Source organism: Lycorma delicatula, chromosome 1 (genome assembly GCF_047948215.1).
Source record: "Lycorma delicatula isolate Av1 chromosome 1, ASM4794821v1, whole genome shotgun sequence".
Classification (NCBI taxonomy): Eukaryota; Metazoa; Arthropoda; class Insecta; order Hemiptera; family Fulgoridae; genus Lycorma; species Lycorma delicatula.
This window is the reverse complement of record NC_134455.1, coordinates 28,008,726-28,032,595: the sequence shown is the minus strand read 5'-3', so window position 1 is coordinate 28,032,595 and position 23,870 is coordinate 28,008,726. Positions and strand designations below refer to the sequence as shown.

The 23,870-nt window shown below is 28.9% G+C and overlaps 1 protein-coding gene across 8 annotated transcripts in view; it reads left to right on the top strand.

Annotated features, from left to right (window-relative positions):
- The window catches only part of 14-3-3zeta (tyrosine 3-monooxygenase/tryptophan 5-monooxygenase activation protein zeta), an 80,555-nt gene extending 62,258 nt beyond the window's left edge, over nt 1-18,297 (top strand). For 7 of the 8 annotated variants that reach the window (XM_075382021.1, XM_075382012.1, XM_075382047.1 and 4 more), the window contains 3 exons: nt 4,707-4,830; nt 9,453-9,616; nt 15,724-18,297. In XM_075382021.1, coding sequence (XP_075238136.1) covers nt 4,707-4,830; nt 9,453-9,616; nt 15,724-15,879 — 444 coding nt within the window. In that variant the 3' untranslated portion in view covers nt 15,880-18,297. Of the gene's footprint in view, nt 1-4,706; nt 4,831-9,452; nt 9,617-9,772; nt 9,937-15,723 lie in introns of all 8 variants that reach the window. The other variant, XM_075382029.1, reaches the window with a different exon arrangement.
- Nucleotides 18,298-23,870: the final 5,573 nt, after the last annotated feature.

The following is a 23,870-nucleotide window of genomic DNA, read 5'->3' as shown; positions in this document are numbered from 1 at the left end:
TAAGGAATCCTAGCATATGAATCTGTCGGATGCACTTGCTGTTTTTTTCATTTCTTTTTCATATATTCGTGAATGCTTTGAAAAATTATATCTATTTGTTGAAAACATAGTTAAAAAAACTTTTGTCTCCCTCCCAGTCATTACATAAAACCAATTATGTTATTATTATATAAAACCAATTATGTTATTATTTGATTGTGTAAATTTTGAATTTCTCTTTTTACTTCCTTGTATGAAGTAAAGGAAGTATTGTGAACGCGAAAAATTTTGGTTTTTAGATTTCAACGGAAAATCCATTTTAACATCATTCCTGTATCCATTATGACTAGTTTGTGTGTGTGTGTGGACATATGTATCTCGTATTGGACATATTGGATTTAGGACTGTTGTAACATCTAGTTGTGCACTTCCCCTATTGATTGCAATCGACCAGATCAAAAAAGCCCAAAATCTCCAAAACAAAATTGGATTTTGGACTTTTTCCAAGAGCGATGGAGAGCTTTTCAATGATATGTCATAGTGGTACTTATTTTCATTGGTTCTGGAGTTATAACCAAATAAATTTTTTAATTAAATATTTGTATCGTACAAAGGGAAGGGAAGACACATCAGTTCGAATCAGACTGCACTTTTTTTTTATATATATATATGATTTATTAATAATTATTAACCTCTGATTGTAAAAAGTTTTATGGTAAATAATAATTATTCAATATTAATAATGATAAAACAAATATGAAAAATACACAGATTAATATAATTTTTGTTTCCTAACATGCAATACATGATTTTAATCCTTTTTTATGCAGAAAACGAATATGAACTCGTTTTTTAAAAATCTTTAATTTTTCAACATATAGTTAGCATATTAAGCTCCTTATATTGTATTTTGTTTGTTAGCTCATTTTTTATTGTTTAACCTGGTTAATTTAATTTGTAAGCTATAAACAATACTATATTAGCATATTACAACATCGTGCAATACTACTACAGAGTGAGCCTTCATGGACAAGATTAATCATGTCTGTGCAGGTCAAAACATGAAGCTGAAAACAGCTATTTTAGGATTTGGGTATGGATTAATGTAGCGCTGGATTTAGGAATGAATTAATTTTTTTCAGTCTTATTGCTGTCTTAAGTTGCAGTGTTATAAAATATCCTTCATTGCAATCAGCAATCAGGCCTGTACCTCAGTGAAATTATTCCAGTTCCTGAGCCACTGTGAATGTTTGTGAAAGTATAGTTTAAAAGTGGTACTATCATATTGTAACAAATATCCTTCAATACAAATCTGTTTCGGTATTAATTTGAGACATACAATGTGATGAAAGATGTTCTTGAAAAAATAAATTATAAAAAACATAGCTGGAACATATGTGGTGATTTGAAAGTTGCAGCTATTTTGTTAGGCATGCGGTTAGGATGTACTAAGTACATGTGTTTTCTTTGCGAATGGGACAGCCGAGCTAGGGATGAACATGTGTTACCAAAGAATGGAAGAAACTAGACAACTTGATGATTCAAAATGGAAAAAATGTTATATTCATGAGCACTTAGTGAACTCAAAGACTAATGAAAAATTATGTAAAAGCAATGAAGTATCCTTCTTCATTGCCCCTGGATTTTTGTACATCAGGCAGAAATTTCTGAATGTAAATGAAGGAAAAATTAAAGAAGGAATATTTGTTGGTTCTCAAATAAGAGAATTTATATAAGATGATGTATTTAACTTGATGTTAAATAATGTAGAAAGTGTAGCTTGGGACTTCATTTAAAGAAGTTTGCAAACATGTTTTTGGCAAACCAAAACCGACAATTACCAGGATATTGTTAATCAACTTCTCTTACTTCATACAGAGCTTATGGGATGTAATATGTCATTGAAAATACATTTCCTCCACTCGCATCTGGATTTTTTCCTGGATAACCTTGGATATGTAAGAGACGAACACTGTGAATGTTACCACCAGGACATTTTGGTGATGGAAAGGCGCTATAAAGGGAAATTGAATACTAACATGCTAGCCAATTGCTGTTTGACATTAATTCAGGATGTTTATAAAAGAAAAGCATCAGCGAAATCATTCTAAAGGCGTGGCCATGCAAAATTATTTTACAGATTCTACTATATTTTCCCTTAATTTTTTTTTAAAGCTCAGTTTATTTAAAACTGAGGGTGATAAAAAAATTGTATTTACTGATTGAAAAAGTAATTCAAGAAATTATGACACTTAACAGAAGCATTAAAAAATTTTTTTTCTTCTCAGTGACATCAGAAGATATTAATGAAATAAAATTTTATGTACTTTTTGTTTTTAAAAAATGTGTATGTAATTTAATAGGCATATAAGAAAGTTATTTGTTGTCCACATCAGATGTTTTATTTAGGTTGCTGTCAGATTTTAGTACTTTATTGTTTTATTTGTAATTTTTCATCGATTTATAGAATTACTGTTTTATAATATAATTTTTTTTTTTAGAGTTACTAACTATATATTTTGACACACTTATGCTTAAAGATAATAACAAAACTTTATGCCTTTATTATATTATTCATATTACCTTATTACATGGCTGTCCATAAAGGAGTGTAATGTATTTAGGGTGTATGTATATTCCACTGTAGTAGCTCATTGCCTGAACCAATTTAGGTGTATAACCCCATGTTGGAATCCTTACGTCAACTGGATTGTCATTGGCTTCATGTATATACATATATAAATTCAAAAAAAATTGAAAACCTTTTTAGATGAGTTGTTTTTGAATAACCTCATATCATATGTGTGAAGTCCGTCATTAACTAGTACCAAAAAAGGATCTAGAGTGTATGTAGTAGGTTCATTGTAGCAGCTCAACAGCTGAACCTATTTAGATGTAAGAATCAGTGTTGTAATCCTTACGTTACCTGGAGTCTTATAGACTATGAGAAATATATATATAATATATATATATGTTTAAATAATTTGAAAAAATTAGAAAAAGTTATACTGTATACAGAATTGTGTCACCTGCACACACTCATATTTATCAGCAATGTTTTTTGGGCAGTATATTTTTTAACTTTTAATATTTATCTTCTGCTTTATGTAGAAAACAAACATAAAATATTCTTTTCACAAGCAGAAGTTATAGATGTCAAAAGCATATTAACAATTTTACTTACAAGTTATTTTTTCCTGTTTTTCTGATCCAATGTTCACTTGGAATATGTTAAATAATTAAGCATTTACAAAATGTATAAAACAACAATTATATTGTTGAATTGTGTGCGAAATACACGTGTTGTGACAAGTGGTGTTGTTTTACAGTAGCAACTTAATTTTTCTGGTTCTTTTCCCATCTGCGTAATTTTTTTAATGAACTAAGAAATGTTAAGTTATGGATAAAACTGTAATACAAATATATGTGATGATAAATTTTCATTAATGTAGTGTAGAGCAGGTACTCTTGTGTAGTCGCTAATGTTTATCATTTTTATTTATTTTCTGAAATGTACAGTAGGTAACTATTAAAAGGTTAAACTTGGTGTATTGCCATATTTTATTGCAGCATTATTTTCAAAGTTGTTCGAGTCTTATGCAATAATTATCCCAAATTTACTAAACAGAAGTAGGAAATGTTAGTGCAGTATTTTGTAATTGGAGTAATATCTTGTAGATTCATGTTCTATTTTATTTGTAATGTAAAGTCATTGTGTGCATGTTGATGTCTTAATGTTGAAAATGATGTCATGAATCTGCACATAAAGTTCCTGAGAATCTGTTAGCTGTGTGTATTAAAAAAAAATACATAATTTTTCTTTACCATTAAGTAAATGTTTTTATGTGATACTGTTTAGTTAACAGTGCATATTATTTAAATTCATGTTTTGCTTTATGTGACTGAAACTGTAAACAGTATTACTTAATAATAAAGTATCTTTTCTATATTTTGTTATGCTCTGCTATTTTTTTTGGTACAAGTGATATCAGGAACTGAAACAGTTTTTAATATAGCTTAATACTATTTTCTTCTTCAGATTTAGCATTTAACAAAAATCGCTTTTAATTTTCAGAGGTTTTTTCTTCTATGTATATAAATTTTCCTATTTTATAAATTATTTTGAATTCATTAATGTAAAACAAAAATGTACAAAATTCTTCTTTGTAGTATTTTATTCTTGTAAGTATGCTGCTAGAATTCTTCAGAAAAATAAAAGCTGTAAACCAGTATTTGAAAAATAGCTTATGATTGTATTCTGTTAATTAATTAACATGACAAACCTTTCAGTTACAAGGTGGCAGTAGTTACTGCTGTATACATGATTTATGTAGGTTCCTAGAGACAGGAAATTATATCTTGATTGAACCTAGTTTTCTGTGGTTTGTGGTGTGATAATAATAATGGCAGGTGACAACTGTCCATAAAGGAAAATGATTTGTGATAAAATAAATTTCTTAACGTGCAACTTCAAATATAAAATGTAGATCTCATTCCTAAACTTAGTAATTGTTAGTTTGCCTTTATTGTATTTGCCATGTAGATGTAGACATTGACATTATTAATGCAGCATTTTAGTTTACTGATTATTATTAATGTATGTCAGGTTATGGTTAGATTTTAATTAAAAAGAGTTGTACAAACAACTTTAATTGGTGTTTATGTTAAGCTATTTTACATTTGCAAATTTATGAGAGAATATTACATAATATTATTTATGTTAACAGGGTTTATTAGACAGGTACCTTATTCCAAAGGCAAGCAATCCAGAAAGTAAAGTTTTCTACCTGAAAATGAAGGGTGATTACTACAGGTACCTAGCAGAGGTAGCCACTGGTGATACAAGAAACGGTATGTGCAGTTAGAACTTGAAGTATGACAAATGAAACTATCTTATCAGAAATTTATTTGATAGGATTTTCCAGTAATTAAGAGTTAAGTAATATTCATCATTATTGCCATTATGCAGGCAATCAGATGTGGTTTTATCTCCATTCCTTTAACTTTGATTTCTTTTAAATGATAATTACTCCTGCTTTTGTTAAGCAATTTGTTGTGGAGAATTTTTCTGAAAGTTAAAAAAAAAGAATTATTTTAATTTAGAGGTTTGGCTGATGTATGCAGAACATATGTTTTATTTTATTTTCTGAAGTTTTTTGTGGATATTGGACAATATCTGCATTGCAGTTTGAAGTAATTAAAAAAAAAGTGTTTTTCCAAATTGAATAATCAATAAAAGGCAGTGTTATTGATTAGAGAAGATTAGACAGACGCAGGTTCATTTTTGTATGCATCTGTAAAAAAATTGCAAAAATCTGATTGGATATATACAGTATCTTTCATAAGTTTAAGGACACCTTAGCAAAACTGTTTGTCTTTAAGCTTATGAACTACATACAAATCGTATATGTCTGTGAGAAACAGCTTTAAAAAATACATCTTTTGGTGAAAACCGCAAACTTCTAAGTTAGATGCTTCAAATTTTATGGAGTCATTTAAATATTTTAAATGAGCTAAAATTAGTCCATTTTTTTTTTGTTAAAAGAAATTACTATTTCTCGTAAAATATGTAACATAGGCTAATGAGTGTGATATCATTTTAAAGCTGTTTGAGTTTTTCAATAGAGTAATAAGAAATTCTAAAAAAATTATTTTTTGAGTTAAAAGGGCTTAAGTGATTTTAAAATTTTCATGAAATTTTTGTTTTTAAGAGAGAAATGTTCAAAAATGTACAAATCACTAAAGTGTCAGGCATACCAACAGTAATTAAAAATGTCAAGTTTGCACTATTATCAGCTGTTTCCCACCAAAATTGTGATGAATTAGAATTTCTTTCTTTGAGGTTAGGTTGGTGAAAAGTTTTTTATTAACAATGTGTAAGAAAAGTGTTAGTGTAGAAGTAAAATGGCAAGTAATCGGTCTCTGGAAAGCAAATAAAACATACAGAGACATTGCTGAACAATTAAAAATATCAAAAACATGTGTACAGCAAGTTGTTAAAAAATATCGTGATCAAGAAACTGTCGTTGATCTTCCATGATCTGGTCGACCACGAAAAACGTCAATGAGGCAAGACAGCAATTATAAAGGTATCAAAACTTAATCGGTCTGCTAGTTTGCCTGATATAGCGACAGAAGTAGTACAAAATCATGGAATTCAGGTTAGTGCGGCCACTCTTCTAGACGTTTAAAAGCATCTGGAATGGAATCGCATTTCGCATTAGGAAAACCTCTTTTAAATGCTGTCCACAAGTCAAAATGCCAGTTGTAAGCAAACGAAGAACTGGTTGAAAGAAGCTTGGCGAAGTTGCAAGGTGAAGATGCTGTCTAGGTGTGGGGTTGCATAACTTCAGAGGGCGCTGGACACCTTAGAATAATGGATGGGACAATGAACAGCATACAGTACATAAAAACAATGGAAGAATTCATATTCATGCTTCCTAGTGTCTATAACCTGTTGGGTGAGAATTTCATCTTGCAGCAAGACAACGCACTTTTTTGATCACGAGTTACCAAGGCATGGTTTGATGCAAATGATGTGGAACTTTCGGACTGGCCTGCTTGTAGTCCTGACCTAAATCCAGTTGAGAATTTGTGGAATTGGATGGCACCGCTACTTGCTAAAAGAAAACCTAAAAATAGGCTGAGTTACCACTTCAAATCGCAAGTCTGTGGCAACTTGTGACGAAACAAAAATGTCTGGAATTGATTGAATCAATGCCTGATAAAGTAGCAGCATGCCTAAAATCGTATGGAGGTCATACAAAATACTAAACGTTTAAAAAATGATGTAGCCTTATCTCTGTTATTTTTATTTTTAATTTTTACTTGTATAAAATATTTTGTCATGAAATACTGATTTTTCGGTTATTTTTAACTTGTCCTTAAACTTATGAAAGATACTGTAACTTTTTTTTTATTTCTGAAATTGTGTGAAAGTTTTTTGGAACATTAATCGCACATTGTTCTGCATGGAATGGAAACAAATTATATTACATACTAAACTGTTCTTAGACCCTAGTTATTCCACTATGTGAAAAAAGATTAAATTATTTTCTAAATTATCCAGTGGACAGACTAATGTCTTTAGGAAGTAGAATTTTTGCATGTTTGCTGTAATTGTTTAATTTTTTAATGATCTGATTGACATCATGAATTTTGATGGTTTAAAATTATTTGTGATTATGTTATTAATTTGTTTAAAATATACATAAGTTCTTAATTATATTGTCTTTTCTAGTTATATTTACATATCTCTACCAAAAAGCATTCTTCAAACAGGAATACAAATTCCATTTCTTATCTAGCACATCAGACATTTGTCTGTATTCTGACATGTGGACAATGCTATAGAGCACACATTTTAAAGGTTTCAATTGTATTGCCCTAATGCTTTATATGATAAAAAACAGTCACAAAGGTATTGAAATTTCTAAAAAAAAATATTTGATACTATTCCCAGTATTTAATAATGGTAATAAAATAGAAAATATATTAACTGTGCTGAGGTTTTAGACCTTTCCATTTTTGTTATTTGTCTTTCTATTAAAAATGATTGTTGTTGACATGTAATGTGCTCTGTTATTTTGATTATTTGTAGGAATTTTTAGTTTTTTAGTACGGTTCTATAAAAGAATTGTGCCACATTTTTTATGCTTGTATATATAGTCAGGATTTGTAAATTATCCCTTTACCGTGATTGTATAGTTAAGCAGCAACCTTTTAGAGGCCTGCTTTTATGTGGCTATTATTAAATGGCATTGTTTATGTTTCAGATATAGGTGAAACATGATTTTTTCACTTAAGACATTGCGGAATGAAAAACTTGATTAAAAAAAAAGTGGACCTTTAATAAGTAAATATTAAATTACTGTATAAAGCATCTTCCACAAACGAAAGCAAATAATGAAATGTAGGCCAAGAATCAGTGTGTTAAAAGTAATTAGTATAAAAAGAAGCAGATGCTGTTGGGATTGGTTTTAATAGAATTATGAAAAGCAATATTTTTTGTGTTCTACTCCATTAAATAAAAATGTTTAATTAAAAATTATTTTGTCAAAAATTGATAAATAGAATGATAATGAAACTTGTTTAAAAAGTAAATTAACAATTATTCGTCACTACTGTAACAGATTTATATTCTTCCTTTTCTCTATTGGAAAAAAAAAGTTTATTCTGCCCAATCTAGATTCATTTTTTTTCTGTAATAATTGTTTGTTATTGAAAATAAAAGTAAAAACATCCATGTTTTAAGGAGGTAATAGTTAGCTTACACTAGCTCTAGTAGTATCATACTTCTTTAATAGTTAGATTTTTGACAGTTTTATTGGCAAAATTAATGTTAATTATACTTGAAAACTGAAATATTTTCCCTTTTTCCAGACAACCCACGGGGCTTTGCATCAGTATCAGCAAATTATAATTCTATTATCAATTATTAATACTCTAGTTATATTAATTAAAAACAGATATTCAAAATTTAAGAAATTGAAAATGCAAAAAATCTTTTAAGTAATGTAGAAAACCATAGCATCAGTAAGTTTTACCTGTGCATTCAGTTTAATAAAATTATTGGATGTAAAAGATATTCTATATTTATTACAATATAATTTATATTTTTCCTGCCTTTCTGATGATTTTTGTAAATGTTTTCAATGGTTTGACGTATAGTGATTTTGTTACTTATGTTTCCGAGTTATATCTGTGGAGTTGCCTGAGTATTCAGTGTTGGTCTATATACCACAGTGGCTAGATAGTAAAAATTTAAAAAAATCCTTTACATTGACCAGAACTGAGTTATTAATAAGACCAGATGTTATTCTGTTGCTTAACACAGTAAAGCAACATTTGTATTTTTAGGTTTGGTGGACATCTTACAGAAAGACTATCAAGATGTGTTTGAAATCAGCAAAACTAAGATGCAACAAACACATCCAAATCAAGTTGGGCCTAGTGCTCATTTATGCCCTAAACAATGCATTACAATGCAGGAAAATTATACATTATAGCCTTTTTAAGTATGGTTAAACTGTGTTTAACTGACTTATAAATTTCACTGTATAGAATTTTGCTTAATTGGTTCTTAAATTGTATAATAGTGTGTAACCTAATTTTACTTGATTCTATGCACCCCAAACAAACAAAAATATTTGTTAATGGAATTCTGTTGTTTTTCAACGACAATGAATTTTAGAAGATATTGTTTTACTCAAAAATCATTTTCCAAGATCCTGAGTTTAGTCAGTTATTTTTCTTCAGTAAAAATGTATAATTTTTAATGAATTAAAATGCAGTCTGTTGCTAGCTTTGTTTATTATTGTGGTGTTTATAAAAACATCACTTGCATTGTAGATTCCAGGAGGAAAATTCAAGTTAAGCATGTGCATATTAATTGCTTATAATGGTACAAAAATTAAAATTTTGTTATAAGATAGAATTTCAGTGTGCTCTACATAATTCATTTGTATTTTTAGCTGTGGTGGATGACTCACAGAAAGCCTACCAGGATGCGTTTGAAATCAGCAAAGCAAAGATGCAACCAACGCATCCAATCAGGTTGGGCCTAGCGCTCAACTTTTCAGTTTTCTACTATGAAATCCTCAATTCGCCAGATAAGGCGTGTCAATTGGCTAAACAGGTATAATGCAATACATACTGTACTAAATTCTATTTCAGGTATGAATCTTCATTAATTGGAGATGAGCTGTGTTGGCGAGTGATCTTTACGCATACACCTTTCTTTTCTTAATTGGTCTCTGGATCTATTTAAATGGTTATTTTGATTTTTATATAGCTGTAGTGGATGATTCGCAAAAAGCTTACCAGGAAGCATTTGACATAGCTAAATCAAAAATGCAACCAACACATCCGATCCGGTTGGGATTAGCGCTGAACTTCTCTGTCTTCTATTATGAGATAATAAATTCCCCCGCGAGGGCTTGCCACCTGGCCAAGCAGGTAATGTCATGTAACAGATGCCATACCATGCCTAGACATGTTCTCCTTGGTCTGTTGTGTGCGTTTGTTATTAACTAACATTGCTCCAAGTTGATTCATTTGTGTGTAAATTTTAAAAATTTAATGTTATCTTGTTTGTTTGGCTTACTGAAGAGTGTTGAAATGTTTGTAGTATTGTTAAATTTCAACTAAGTAACTATTGAAAATGTGATTCTTGTACATCTTGCCTGATAACTAATGTTTTCCTTAAAAATAAACCATTGTTAGTGCATAACTTTAGAATTGAAGAAAAGTTAGTTTGTGAAATTGCTTATTTCTGCTTTTTAGTACTTTTTCTTGTGAATAAAAATAATAAACTATATTGTATTGTAGCCTGCTGCTGGGGAAGGGAAGTAGGAACAACTGATGAACTGCAGGCTTTCTTAAAAGATTTATTTCTATTTAAAGAGAAATCTTGGTTGAATAATAAATTTCTACATCCAATTACAAATTTGTGTTCCATTAAAATAAAATAATCTTATTTAGATACTACAAAGAAATGTAATGAACCACCACTCCCACATATTCCTTTTTTTAAAACATGTTGTAGCTGTTATTAACCATCATTTTTAAATTATTCTAACATTTGTATGCAGCAGTATCTACCCAGTCTAATTTTTATCTGTTATTGTGCTGAAAACTAACTTGTGCTTCATCCTTATGTATGCCACAGTTTGGTCATTCTATATATACACTGACTTCTCCTTCAGTTATACATTGTACTATGCATTTTATGTGCAATTTGTTCCTGTCATTAGAATCTATATATGGAAAATGTAGTTTCATATAGTTTTTAATCATACTTAAGCATCATTCTCAGATTATGAGAATATTGTAGTGACTATTTTATTTATAAATTTTCCAAACTTGAAATTTCTTTTATTATTGAAAATGATTAAAACTTTATCTTACACAAAACTTGCTTCAGCGCTTCAATAATATATAAGGTAGTTTCTTAAAAGAAAAATGGCTTTATTTCCCAAAAAATTAATTCAAATATTTGTTCACTCTTCAATAAGCAACAAAAAGGTGTAATTTTCTGTTAACTCTGTACTTCTTATTCACCATTTTTTAATTCTTATAATTTTGATGAAAATTTTGATTTCAATACTATTTTCTTGTTTGGTGGAAATAGATAGCATCATTCAATTTATTTACAAAGTTAATTATATTTTTACATAGATTAAAATCCTTATCACGCAAATTGTTTTATTTTTGTAACGTTCAGTTTATTATGTAACCTACATCAGAGTTAAAAAATATTACTACTGGTCAAGTTACACAAACTGTTCTTCCTTTTCTCATTGTTAATAAATAAAATAAGAGGTGATTAATTTTTCAACCATTAAAATTTGATTGCTCAATTGGAAGTGTTGACAAACATTGTATGGTTGAAGTCAGTGTATTAATCCTAAATTAATTGATTGTAATTTTGTAAAATTAGATAGCATTATGGAATAGTAAATTTTATATATATATATATATATATATATATATATATATATATATATACATACGTACGTACTAGCTGTCTAGCCATAACCTGGCTCCTAAGGGCCAAAGGGCTTAACTCCTGGCTGCTGAGCTCTCTTCACTCGCCATTCCCATCTGCCCAGAGGACCCCACGTACATTATCTTCATGGTTGTGAGATCAGGCTTTATAGAAATCTGAAAAAGAAACTTGATTACAAAAGATAGGTTGGTAGTATGGTAATGAAAGTACACAATCCTTTGATGAAAAATTTGTAACTTATTTCTTTCCCATGGTGGCAGAAGGAAATTATAACATTGAAGTAAAGTGTTAATTATTTCCTTAATGAATATTTTTCACAACTTCACCCTTCTTGGGAGCAAAGAAATATTGAACATTTTTCTTTAATATCTTAACCTACAAAGGGAGCTAGGGCCTCAGTTGATTGCTTTAACCTTCCCTGGGATAACGTGGATTTATCATGCTAATCTGAAAGTAATCTGTTTGCTAGTTTTTGCTGCATGATGCGATAATAAACAAACTTAACACGCATTCATTTTTGAATAATCGTGAAAATCGGACTATTGCTGCAGAGATACCCCCAGGGGTATCTCAGTAAAATAATTCAGAAACCTTCATGGATGTGCGCTCAACAAATTACCAAAGTTTCATTGCAATTGGATGAATGGTATAGGAACACATATGGGACAAAAATTCTTTTTTTTTTTAAATATAAAGGTGAACAATTACATAAATTTTTTCCTTATATTTTTGTTATAAATTATATATATGCCCTTTCCATGTCAAAAATAATAAAGCTATATCTTTGTCTACATCATACAGAAATTTCAGATTTGACAAATTTCAGTGATGACAATCTTAATTTGTTACATACTAATATGAAAGTGCAGTCTTTCTGTTATATCAAACTGAAGGAATGCAGTTAGTAGGTTATTGTTGACTTTCTTTTTGTTTGAAAGAGCGATTAATATTTTATTTTAGTAAACATGTGCAAGGTAATTTTATTATCAACAGTGCTATTATAATTCTTCACAATGAGGCTAGATAATAGAGATTGTAGCATTGCAACTGTCACAATGTTAATATTTTATGCCACTTTTTTTGTTTACAAGATGTTTCACAATTTTATTCACTCCCAGTTCGCGTCATAAATATTAAAGTACGTTTTTGATGCCTCATCAAGTATTAGCGAAGTTTAGATGAACTTTTTGCCAAATCCTACCTAAATTATATCACATGACCTGCTCATGATGTGTTTTTGCCAAGTTTTCTTTTCCCTTATTGTACAATTTTGTTAATTTGTTTAGTAAATTAGATTTTGCTTAAAAATATTAAATACACACCACTCTTATATTTATACAATTATTATACATTAATATCAATTTGTGTACACAAGAGAAGTAAAACAATTTTGGTGAATAAATGATATACAAAATAAACAGTAGAAATATGCTGTGATAAATTATCTAAAGTTATTCCTTGGCCTAAAACTTTTTAAACTAAAATTCGACACATTAAAAACTCATATCATACAAGTGATATATAAGGATTCAAAGTTTTGATTGTGATGTACATTGATTTTTTTTTAGAATATTCATTATTTCCAAAGTATTAAAAATATGATGCATGTTTTTTAAAGTTTGAAATTAAAAAAAAAGTACACTTAGTTTATTGTACTTTGTACTTTTCTACATAATTGCTACCAGTGTTAAGGCACTTTTCATATCGTGCAACACAGTTGCTTCGACACTATCGTCAAAAAATTAAAGCATTTGGTCACAATTTCATAGACAACTTAAAACACTTCAGATAGTGAAGAAATTTTAAGCGTTGTTCTGTCACTTTTTTGTCAACTTTCTGCACCAAATCTTCAGTAATGACGGAAGGTCGTCTTATTTTTTCTTACCATTACATCACTCATAATGTTTCCCCATACATTTTACTGATCTCACAATGAATTTCAGTGGCTATAATGCCTTTAGCACTGAGCAAATGAATCGCATCATGTATTTTACAGTCTGCAGGATTCAGCGGAGGCATTTTAATTACTCGCAAACAAACGTAAACAGTCAAATATTTCCATTATGGCATTTGTAGCTTGCCAACAGATGTAGGTACACATTACGCATGTGCTTGCCAACCACAGCATAGCAGCAGTGAAATTTCAAAACTGTATTATCTTTAGAAACTCCTCATATTTTTTTAATAAGCAATAAAAGTTTCTAGCTTTCAAGTTAACCATACCAATAGTACTACTTATTCATTGGGGATTATGCCTCTTCACTATTAATTGATTAATTGCAATATTAATTCTAGATTTGTAATATAAACCTAAATAACATTTTTACAAACATGCTATTATATTGCAAAAATCATTAACTTTTGTTATTATAGTGATTTCGCTTGTAGCGTAATAAGAAGTAAATTATAATGTGCATGAAATTATGAGCAGAAAAAAATTGAGGTGAATTCAAGAATTAAAATGAGTATAAATTTTATGTAAAAAAGCAAAAGATTCTTTTGTTTGAACTTCATTTTATAAGAATACTTATTTTGTATTACTGACATTTTGTTGCGTTTAAATGCAATATCATTACTTGCTGTCGCATAGATAAAATTGCCTAAATTTTTTTTTTTGTATAGTGTAACAAAATATCTTCAAAGAATTTGGTTTGCTATTATTTACACCATGAATTTTATGTGTTTAAACAAATGTATGATGTAAAATTGCTGTGTGTTATGAACAACCTTTTTTTTTTACTTCTGCTAAAAGCTACATATATGTGTTTTGTTTGTTACTAGCATTTAAATATTCTGTGTTGGAAGACCCTCAGGACAAGTCACTCGCCAACAACTCATCTTTTGTAGTTTTTTTCTTACAAAGTAATGTGTCAATAATAGTATATTTTTCCAGGAATGTTTTCCTTTATTAATGATGTGTAAAAAACATGTTTTTGACTATTTTTTTTTATTGTTAATGAAGATAATGCATGTTCCTTGTTGATTTCTTTAATGAATATTTTATTTTCATAAGTACCAAATTCTTATTATATAAAAATTCTTGTTTATATATATATATATATATATATAACGTATATTTAAAACTATTAAGCTTGTAATTAAAATTATAATTCCTTGTTTTAAAGCTTCTGTTATGATCCATTGATGGTGGTTATATGTTTGATAATAAAATTTCCTGAGTAGTTTAGCATTATTTTATATGAAAATAAGAATTTTGTTCCTTTACTAAAATGATTATAGAAACTTAGGTGCTAACAGTATACTTAAATTAGATGTTTAGTTACTTTTATAAGGATTTAAATACTCTAGATTATGGATACTGGAGTTTTCTGGTGGTTTGGTTTTAATTAACCACACATTAGGAATGGTCAACCTGAGACCACTTCATTTACATTGATACATATAATCCTCACTTATCCTCTGAAGTAATAATATAATAATCCAGTGGTTCCAGAGGCCAAAACAGAAAGAGAGAAAGTAAACATTTTGAAATTATTTTTATGTTTGGATTTTCTGTACACATTCACAAGTGTATGTTATTCACTTTACACCTGGACTATTTAATAATACAGATTTCTGTATTTGTATAAATCTTTAATTTTATTTTGAATCCAGAGAAACTGTTTTCATGTGTAAAGGAAATCGTAGATACTCATTATAAGAAATAAAAATTTAAGCATGAATTCTTAAAAAAAGTTCATGCCCGTAAAATGTAAAAATCATTGGTTTTTTTTTAAATTAATATAACTTCTTTTTTAATACAATTTCAAAGAGTACATGTATATCTATCATACATTGCTTCCTACTTTTAGTATAGTTATATGTAAAGCTGGCATACTTTTTTGTAAAGGAAATTACATGTGAAAACATTGATATTTCAAGATCCTGATCTGAACCTAACCTGCAATTATGTGTGTAGGTAGATTGGATGTCACAGCTTATATGATTTTGTTAGACAACAAGTAAAAAGCAGATGTGCAAGCCATTCTTCTAATCTGTAAATTAATTTTATCTGTATACTATAAACATTTTTTTATTATACTGTATAATCATATTTTTATTAGCTTTGATTTATCTTAATTTTTGTCAATGATGTAGATATTAAGACATTTGTCCTGTATTGTGATAATGAAGATTGCTGTCAATCACATGCAATTCAATTCAGTTTTAGTTTACAGTATTACATAAACTCAAATTGGTAAGAAATCAAATAATTATAATTTGTTTGTTTATAGGCATTCGATGATGCAATAGCAGAGCTTGACACATTAAATGAAGACAGCTATAAAGACTCTACATTAATTATGCAGTTGCTGCGAGATAACCTCACGCTGTGGACTTCAGACACACAAGGCGACGGAGACGAGCCACAGGAGGGTGGCGACAACTGATTTCCTCCTGTTCCTTCTCCGACCACCCTTCCCTCTTCCTTCCCCTTCCTTCTTTTACCCTCCCTTGTAAAAATCTTGTACTCACTTGCATACACCGTTCTACTTACACACATAAATGTTAGCAATTATCCAAAGCTATGCCATCAAAACGTAATTATATAAAACTTTTAGATTACTTTCTCTTTGTTTACTTTTATGTTATTTTTATGTTTGAAGTAATCTTCTAACACCTAATTATATTATTATTGTACAAAATATATTTTTACTGTTTTGTTTAAAGAAATGAACATTTACTATTATAATGTTGATCAAAAATTTATTTATTGATAATGTCTAAATATGAAATAATAAAGTGTTTTATTAATAAAAAGTTGTTGCATTATTTCCAGAGACCCTTTAATATGGCATAGCTTTGTTAATACTTGCTTGAAGAAAAAAACGCCTGTTATAATTGAATACTATCTCCCAATGTTCCAGCTTGCCATCGGTAATTGAAATTATTTAAAACTTATTGATTAATATTAAAATATTTGTCTCGTACACAAACAAAACAAAACTGAATTTTTAACACAAACCAATTCACTTTGCGCGAGAGTACACACACGTACGTACACTTTGTAATTATGATTAATTATATTATTATTATTATTATTATTATAGTCTTTGATAATTACGTATTATGACATATTTATGACGGAACAATTGGTAAATGTTTAAAGTGGTTGTGTTGTGAATATGGAACTTCATCAGGGTGTTTCTCAGTGGCTCTTTTTATTATATTTTTGTGAATTTGTATATTAATTTAAAAAAAAAAAATTAATAATCCTGTTAATTAAAACTAACAGGTTGTCAAGAATGTATGAGCAAAAATATTCGCGATGTATGTTAAGTCATGTCATATGTAATATATGTCATGTTTATAATTTATTTTGATGTTGCTTCTTATGACTGTTAAAACTATGTTCTATAATTTAAAAAAAAATTAATCCATAGAAATAACAGCTTCATTTATTAACTTATATATTTTTAAAAGGTTATTTTCCAAACAGTGTCTTTTTTCTAATTTATAAGAAAATTTTAAGTATTAAAAGCAAAACTTATTAGCTTTGTTTTCTGATTTCGTTAGGGAGAACCATTTTTATTGTAGTCATTGATGCAACCAAATTTGATCTTATTGTATTATGTATCTTTTGTACATAACTTTTTTTCTTTTTTTTATAAAAAAAAAATATATTTAAATGAAAATTGTATTAATATAAATATTTTAGAGTATTTAATTTTTATATATATATGATGCAGAAATATGTTAAAAATTTATAACCAAAAGATGTGAATGACCAGTAGACGCTTTCTACTAATTTGTGTTCATGCAGTTAAGCATGTAACAAACAGTACATTACGTACTGTGCTGCCGTACGTTAACGATGACAACGTGAACTGGTTTTGTTCTCATCTAACAACAGTTAATCTTAAAATCACATTTATGTTAACAACTTCATTAAACCAATTTTGGATCTCAGCATGATATGTAACTACTATTTGATTGTTTGATGTATATATTTATAATTATTATAAAAAAAGAACAAAACCACCAAAATATATGATCGGTGTTTCAGTCCTCAACCGATTGTTGTTGTAATAACTATTACGTGGTACGCCAAATGTGAATTGTTCTCATATTTAATTGTTGTGGACATGGATATAATATATTTGTTTCCTTGTCACTGTCCTACTCTCAACTTGCTATCTATTTTTAAATATGTATGGAATTATTTTGTCTTTTTAAAGAAGTATTTCTTTTTTATAAATGTAAAGCTTATAATTTTTTTCCAAGGATTAGCATTCTTTAAATTTTGATTATCTTTGAACAAGAAACACTGTTTGTATGCCACAGTCATTAAATGCATGTTGCTCAAAATCAGATTATTAAATGTTTTGTAACGCTGTTAAAAGAAATTCTTCTTTAAAAAAATCCATATTACAAATTTGTTTTTAATTTTTTTATAATTAATTACATAAATTTTCTTCTATACTGTCTCCTTCACTTTTTTATATATAAATTAATTGACATAAATAAGGTAAATTAAAAAAAGAAAAAAAAACAACAAAAAAAACATTGATCATGTATTTATATAATAAAGTATTATGATAAAAACATCGTGACTGTTATTAACAGTTGTTATGAAGACGTGTCATCTAACTAATGTAATTTTTTTGACATCCATTATTATTATTACTGTTTATATACCGTATAATGAATTTAAAAAATGTATTGTTTAAATGCCAAATACTCGTAAAAATGTTAATAGCAAAACGTTACGGCTTGTGTAAGTTTTTTAAAAAATTCATAACAGAATGATGTAATCTATCTGTTTAACAAGTAAATGGGAAGCTTGCTTTCCAATATTGGTTTTTGTATTTTCTATTTACATTTACTGAACTACTCCTTCAATTTTTTTGCATGTTTAAAAAAAAATTAAATAAGAAGTATCTATTGGTAATTGCCATTTACTTTGTACATTTCCATTTATGTAGTTAAAAAACAGAGAAAACGATATGTGAATTGGATTTCAATTTCAATAATTTGCATATTAATTATGTGTATGTATATCTTTAAACTAATTTGATATAAATCACTGCTGGAATACTTGAGTGGGTCTTTTTAAAATTTGTTTTTCTTATAATAAAATACACTGATTATGTGTTAATGTTCACACTAAATTGAATATAGTGTGAAACTGTTAACATTTTCATTATGAAAGAGATTGTTATAATAAGTTAATTTGTTTACGTAAAAGTTTCTGAAACTTAAATTAAATGGTTGTTAATTCCTTTATCTAGGAAGTTACTTAGTTGAAATTGAAAAAAAAATTGAACCATACATTTTTCAGGAATCCTTGTTTATTACACGTTTTCTGTTTGCTATGCAGCAATTAATTTTTTAATCACTGTCTAAATATTGATCCCAGATGGTTTAAAATGTTTTTAAAGTATTGAAGGTATACTCAAGTTTCTTTTTTTTAAATATTTTGTAGAAAACAAAATAGCAGTAATGCTTGTTTAAATTTTATTTTTTCTGGTGTATATATTTTGGTTTATAAATCAAATTCACAAAATTTTTGTTTATTATCACCATATCAATTTGTGCATTTAAGCACATCTGTTTAACAAATCTCTGGACTCTTACTAACTCAATCTTTACACAATTTTATTCCTTGCTGTTGTCAGATCACTGGTGGAATGTGAGTTCTTTTGCCATAGAGCTTCTTGGGTTCTGCACCTGGTCTAGTGTTTGTTTCACTGGAAGCTGTTTCTCTTTATTATTTACTATTTTCTAAGTGACCCTTTACATCAGCATTATAAAAACCTCTACCCTATATGTCATTTTTCTAAAAGTATTTTGCTTGTTAATCTTTCACAGCAGTAACATTTCAACTAGTTGTCATGGCATTAGCTCTTTTGTTTTCTTGTACTACTGGTACTTTCTTGTGTACTGGTAACATCCATCAGACTTCATATTAAAAATTTATGATGTGTGCATTACTGGCAACATTTGGCTTGTTGGCATGCATTGATATTAGAAAATGTTATATGTTAAAAGTTTGACGTTGTCTTTGCTGGTGTTTAGCAAACTTTTATGACAAGTACTGTTAATATCAAGTGTGAAAGAAGGGAGGGATTCTATCCAAATGGATAATATTGAAGGCATGCTATAAAAGTATATTTGCAATCCTATGTAATTACACTTACACATCATATCTAAACTATCCTGGGGTCCAGAGATTGGAGGCCATATCTGTTTTGGAAAAAATTTTAATCAAGGATTTACATTAGTAATACAGTCTGTCTGATCTATTAGCAGTTATTTTGAGCTGAATGTGTCTTAGCTGGTGTTACACTTTTAATTTTCAAGTAAAGTAAAGGAGGTACAATAAATTTGGGATCTTAGTTTTAGAAATATGAGTTTTCTAATTTTAGATAAAATGAAATAAAATACAAAAAAATGGAAACATGGTTTTCTTTAGTGGCTTTTCAGAGTTTTCAAATCAGATTCAGCAGCATTGTTTTCTATATTTGGATTTTGATACTTTGTCGTAAAAGGAAGATAAATTGATAAGTTCTGACCAACTTTCCTGAAGTTTTATTAATGGTAGTACTTTAATTCTGGCATAAAATAAAAATTTTAAGTTGTCAAATCAGTTTTTCAGTCTGCTTAGTTGTTGTGAAAGGATATCTAAAGGAGTCTAAAAATTGACTGAAAAATTTCATTGTAAATTTTGTTTATACTTCATGATTAATAAAAAAGTTTGTCTCAAATTGTTGACGAAAAGAAATGATTGCTTAATATATACATCAATATGTAGATTTTTTAAAATACTGTGCCTGTATGCAAAGTAGTGGGACAACTGTTTTGTTTTGACCTAGTGTTCAATGACATGGTTTTTTATTTCATATTTCATAACTGAAATGTTATTAGTTTTGAATATACAGTAATGTTGATAGAAAAAGAATAAAACTAATGGAACAGTAGCGTTATTGGAAGTGTTACACATTTAAATTAAATTTTGGTGACTAAAACGCATATATTACAAAATCAATTTTGGGAAGCACAGAAGTTCAATGGTTGAACTATCTATATATAATCCTAGAGTCAAAATTTAGTCCTTTTAGTGGTAGAAAGGTGCTTAAAATTAGTGAAATTTGAATTTGTACAACTATATATTTAAAAGTTTTAATGCTTTTAAAGTTTGTAAAAAAAATACTTTGCTTGCCAATTTCAAAAAGGATGAAACCTAACACTTTGCTTCTCAGCACAGAACAGAAATATTCTTTGTGTATTTTGTTTGCAGCATAAGCATATCTGGTGTCTTTGCTAAATTAATACAGTTTGGGAAATGTTGGTTATTCATAAGTTTACTGCCGAAGTATTCAAATTGCCATGGGAAATATTTCATTGTTGATTGTGTTTACCATGTCAGCCTTAGGCTATAGATGCTTAAACATGAAATTGCTTTCACAAAGTTCAGCTTTTGCCCTTTGGACAATTTGTTCGGCGACAACAATAGGCACTTTTAGCATTATAAAAGAAATCCAAATCTGACCTTTGTAAGTATATGGAATGTAAGTGTGTAACAAGATTGCTTGAATTGAAGTGACGTAACAGAAGTTTAATAAATTTTATCTCATTTACTAATGAATTCATTTTATTTCCCTTAGAAGAAGACCATTAATGACAGATTGTTTTTGGTTAATCCCTGTGTGCCATAATGCGTAATGGAAAATAAAAGCTAGGCTTTGAGCAAAATGGAATAAATGAGTTTTACTGTTGTACTGCCATTTATCCCAGAACTTTTTTTTATTTTTACTACAAAAATAATGCCACATTTATTAAAGCTGTATGTAAAAATTAGCATGAAAATTGATGACAAGCAGATTCTACTTGACATCATTTTACCTACTGTGTAATGAGCTGAAATTACTGTATTGCACACGTTACAAATACATTTTGAAAATATCGCACAGGTGTTTCATGTAATTTGTGAAAAACCTTATGTTGTGCTCTGATTGTCATTTTCAATGTTCGAAGCATTTTTTGTTTGTGCTATATGGCGTACTAGGAAGGCAGGATAATGCATCATTTTAAAATTTGTAAGCACAAAGACTAATTGGCTCCAATTCTTTGTGAATCAAAAACTACTTCAGCTTCAATGAGTAGCTGATGTTTGCTAAAGTTAATCAGTCCCTCATTGTCTTCATCTGAATATACTGTTGGAACAGGTGGTTCAATAAATAATGAATAAGAACTTCATCTTCCCGTATCATCAATATTTCATTCACAGAGACCTGAACCACCATTTTGTGAAAATGATTTTTAGGATCACTAACAAAGGTAAGACATTGGGGTGGAAAAAAAATTGACTGAAATTTTATTTGGTGTACTGGTGTATTCAAAATTGTAACAGTTGTACCCTCTGTTGCAAAACAAAATCTTAACAGCACATCTGAAATTAAGGCTTGTAAAGAACAGAATTGTGTGAATGCCATTTGGCAACACTATGTGTAACATGTTATTCTTACACGGGTCTGAATACTAGATTGTACTGGTGTTCCTTAGTGGTTGGGTTTCAATTTACCACACAACCAGGAATGGTTGAACTGAGACTATACACTTGCATGTCCTCTGAAGTATCTGTAAGGTAATTTTAAATTTTCTATTGTTGAACTGCAAAATGAATTTGTAATTTAAAATTTTTGAATTTATTCATTTTGCCTGCATATGAAAAGTAACTTTTGCATTACTGGGTGGGTTGTTTTTTGTTTAATGTGGGCGCATTTTTTCTGGAAAAGAATTTGTTTTATAAGAGAAGTTTAGAAGAAATAATTGTGGCTCTGAAATCGAGAGATCTGATTATACTGTCTGTTATACAAGCTGTAAATTTTCTCAAAATTTGTTCAGAATAAATCTTCAACTATAGTTTTGTGTATTCTTTAATCACCAGGAAATTCAACTCATTTTGCTTTCTTTTCTTGTAAGAAAAGTCGATAATTTTTTGTGGAACCAATCAGTTCAAGCATAAATTGTATCTAGGCTGATTAGAAAATTAAGAAAGTGAATTGTTATCTTTTGAGAAGTGTTCTCTAAAATTGGGTAGCATTAATTTTTTTTTAATTGAAATGAATGACTTAAGAATATTGTAGATATTAGTGTTGCTGTTAAAAATGTTGTGTTCACATCTTTTATTTTTGCTTTAACATTTGAAATAAAACAATTTTTTTAGAACTGTATGTAAAAAATGAATTTGAAAACGCATTTATTAAGTGTTAATATTGATAAATGTATTGACTCATGACATGAAGGTTTTGGTAATTCTGCAACAAAATTGAATTGAACTTTAGCTGTAATAGTTTTTCCAAGTTTGGGTATACAAATCCAAAAAAATGTGGATTAAGAAATAAGATCCAGATCAATTTCATCTGGGTTGAATCCATTTACATTTAACTGACTGTAATCAGAAATACAGGCCATACCTTTTCCTGGTTTTTCTAAACTTCAACTAGAGATTAAAAAAAAATTTCTTTATTTGGTTTTGCCTCAAGTAATGGTATGCATCAATGATATTTTTGTGGCCCTGATATTGTTTCTCATATATTATGGCAAGGAGTGATGTCATCCATTATAAAACACCACTCAGAAATTTGTTGCGATTGGAAACAATGAGCTTATTACAAAATAGTTAAAAATTTCTATAATGATATAACAAAATTGAATGAATTACTTAGAATTTAGCTCGTGAATAAAAAAACCATATTAGTTTTTCGTCACTAACTACACAATACTCTTTTCATGGTTGTCTTCCTGAGTTTATGTTTGAGTGTTCACTATGGTTGGGCATTCAGATGCGGTAACTTTAAAGATGACAGCGTAATTGACTAACATTTTTTTGGCTGGCCCCATGACGTGTACACATGAATGTTCAGAATTGTTGTATTTGTAAACAGATAAAAACATGTTTCTTAACCATAACTTCTCTGCACAGTGTATTAGAATATGAACTTGACTAATCTACAAATCCTTTTTGCAGTATTGTAATTGTTGTTGATAGATTTCCTTAAATTCTTAACTCCAGATCTACTTTGATCATTTGTGGTTATGAATAATGCCTCTTGTTTATCCTTCCACTTGCCAATGTGATTCTCCTACATTGTTTTATTTTTATCTTTCCTCTTATTTTTGCAGTTTGGTTTTTCTTACTCTTAAAAGAGTTCCCACTAAATGAGTTTTTCTGAAAAGATTTTTCACTGATTACATGTGTAGAAATTGTGTTTAATGTTCTTCCATCATTCGATAAAGGTTCCATAATTTCAAGTACTGTTTATGTAGTGTCGCCAAATGGCAGACGGCATGTAATTCATAACCTTGCGGTGGTCCTGAAAAGTGCCACTTTTTAGCATTAGTTCTGAGAAGAGCTGTTGGTTCTGGAAGATGGACA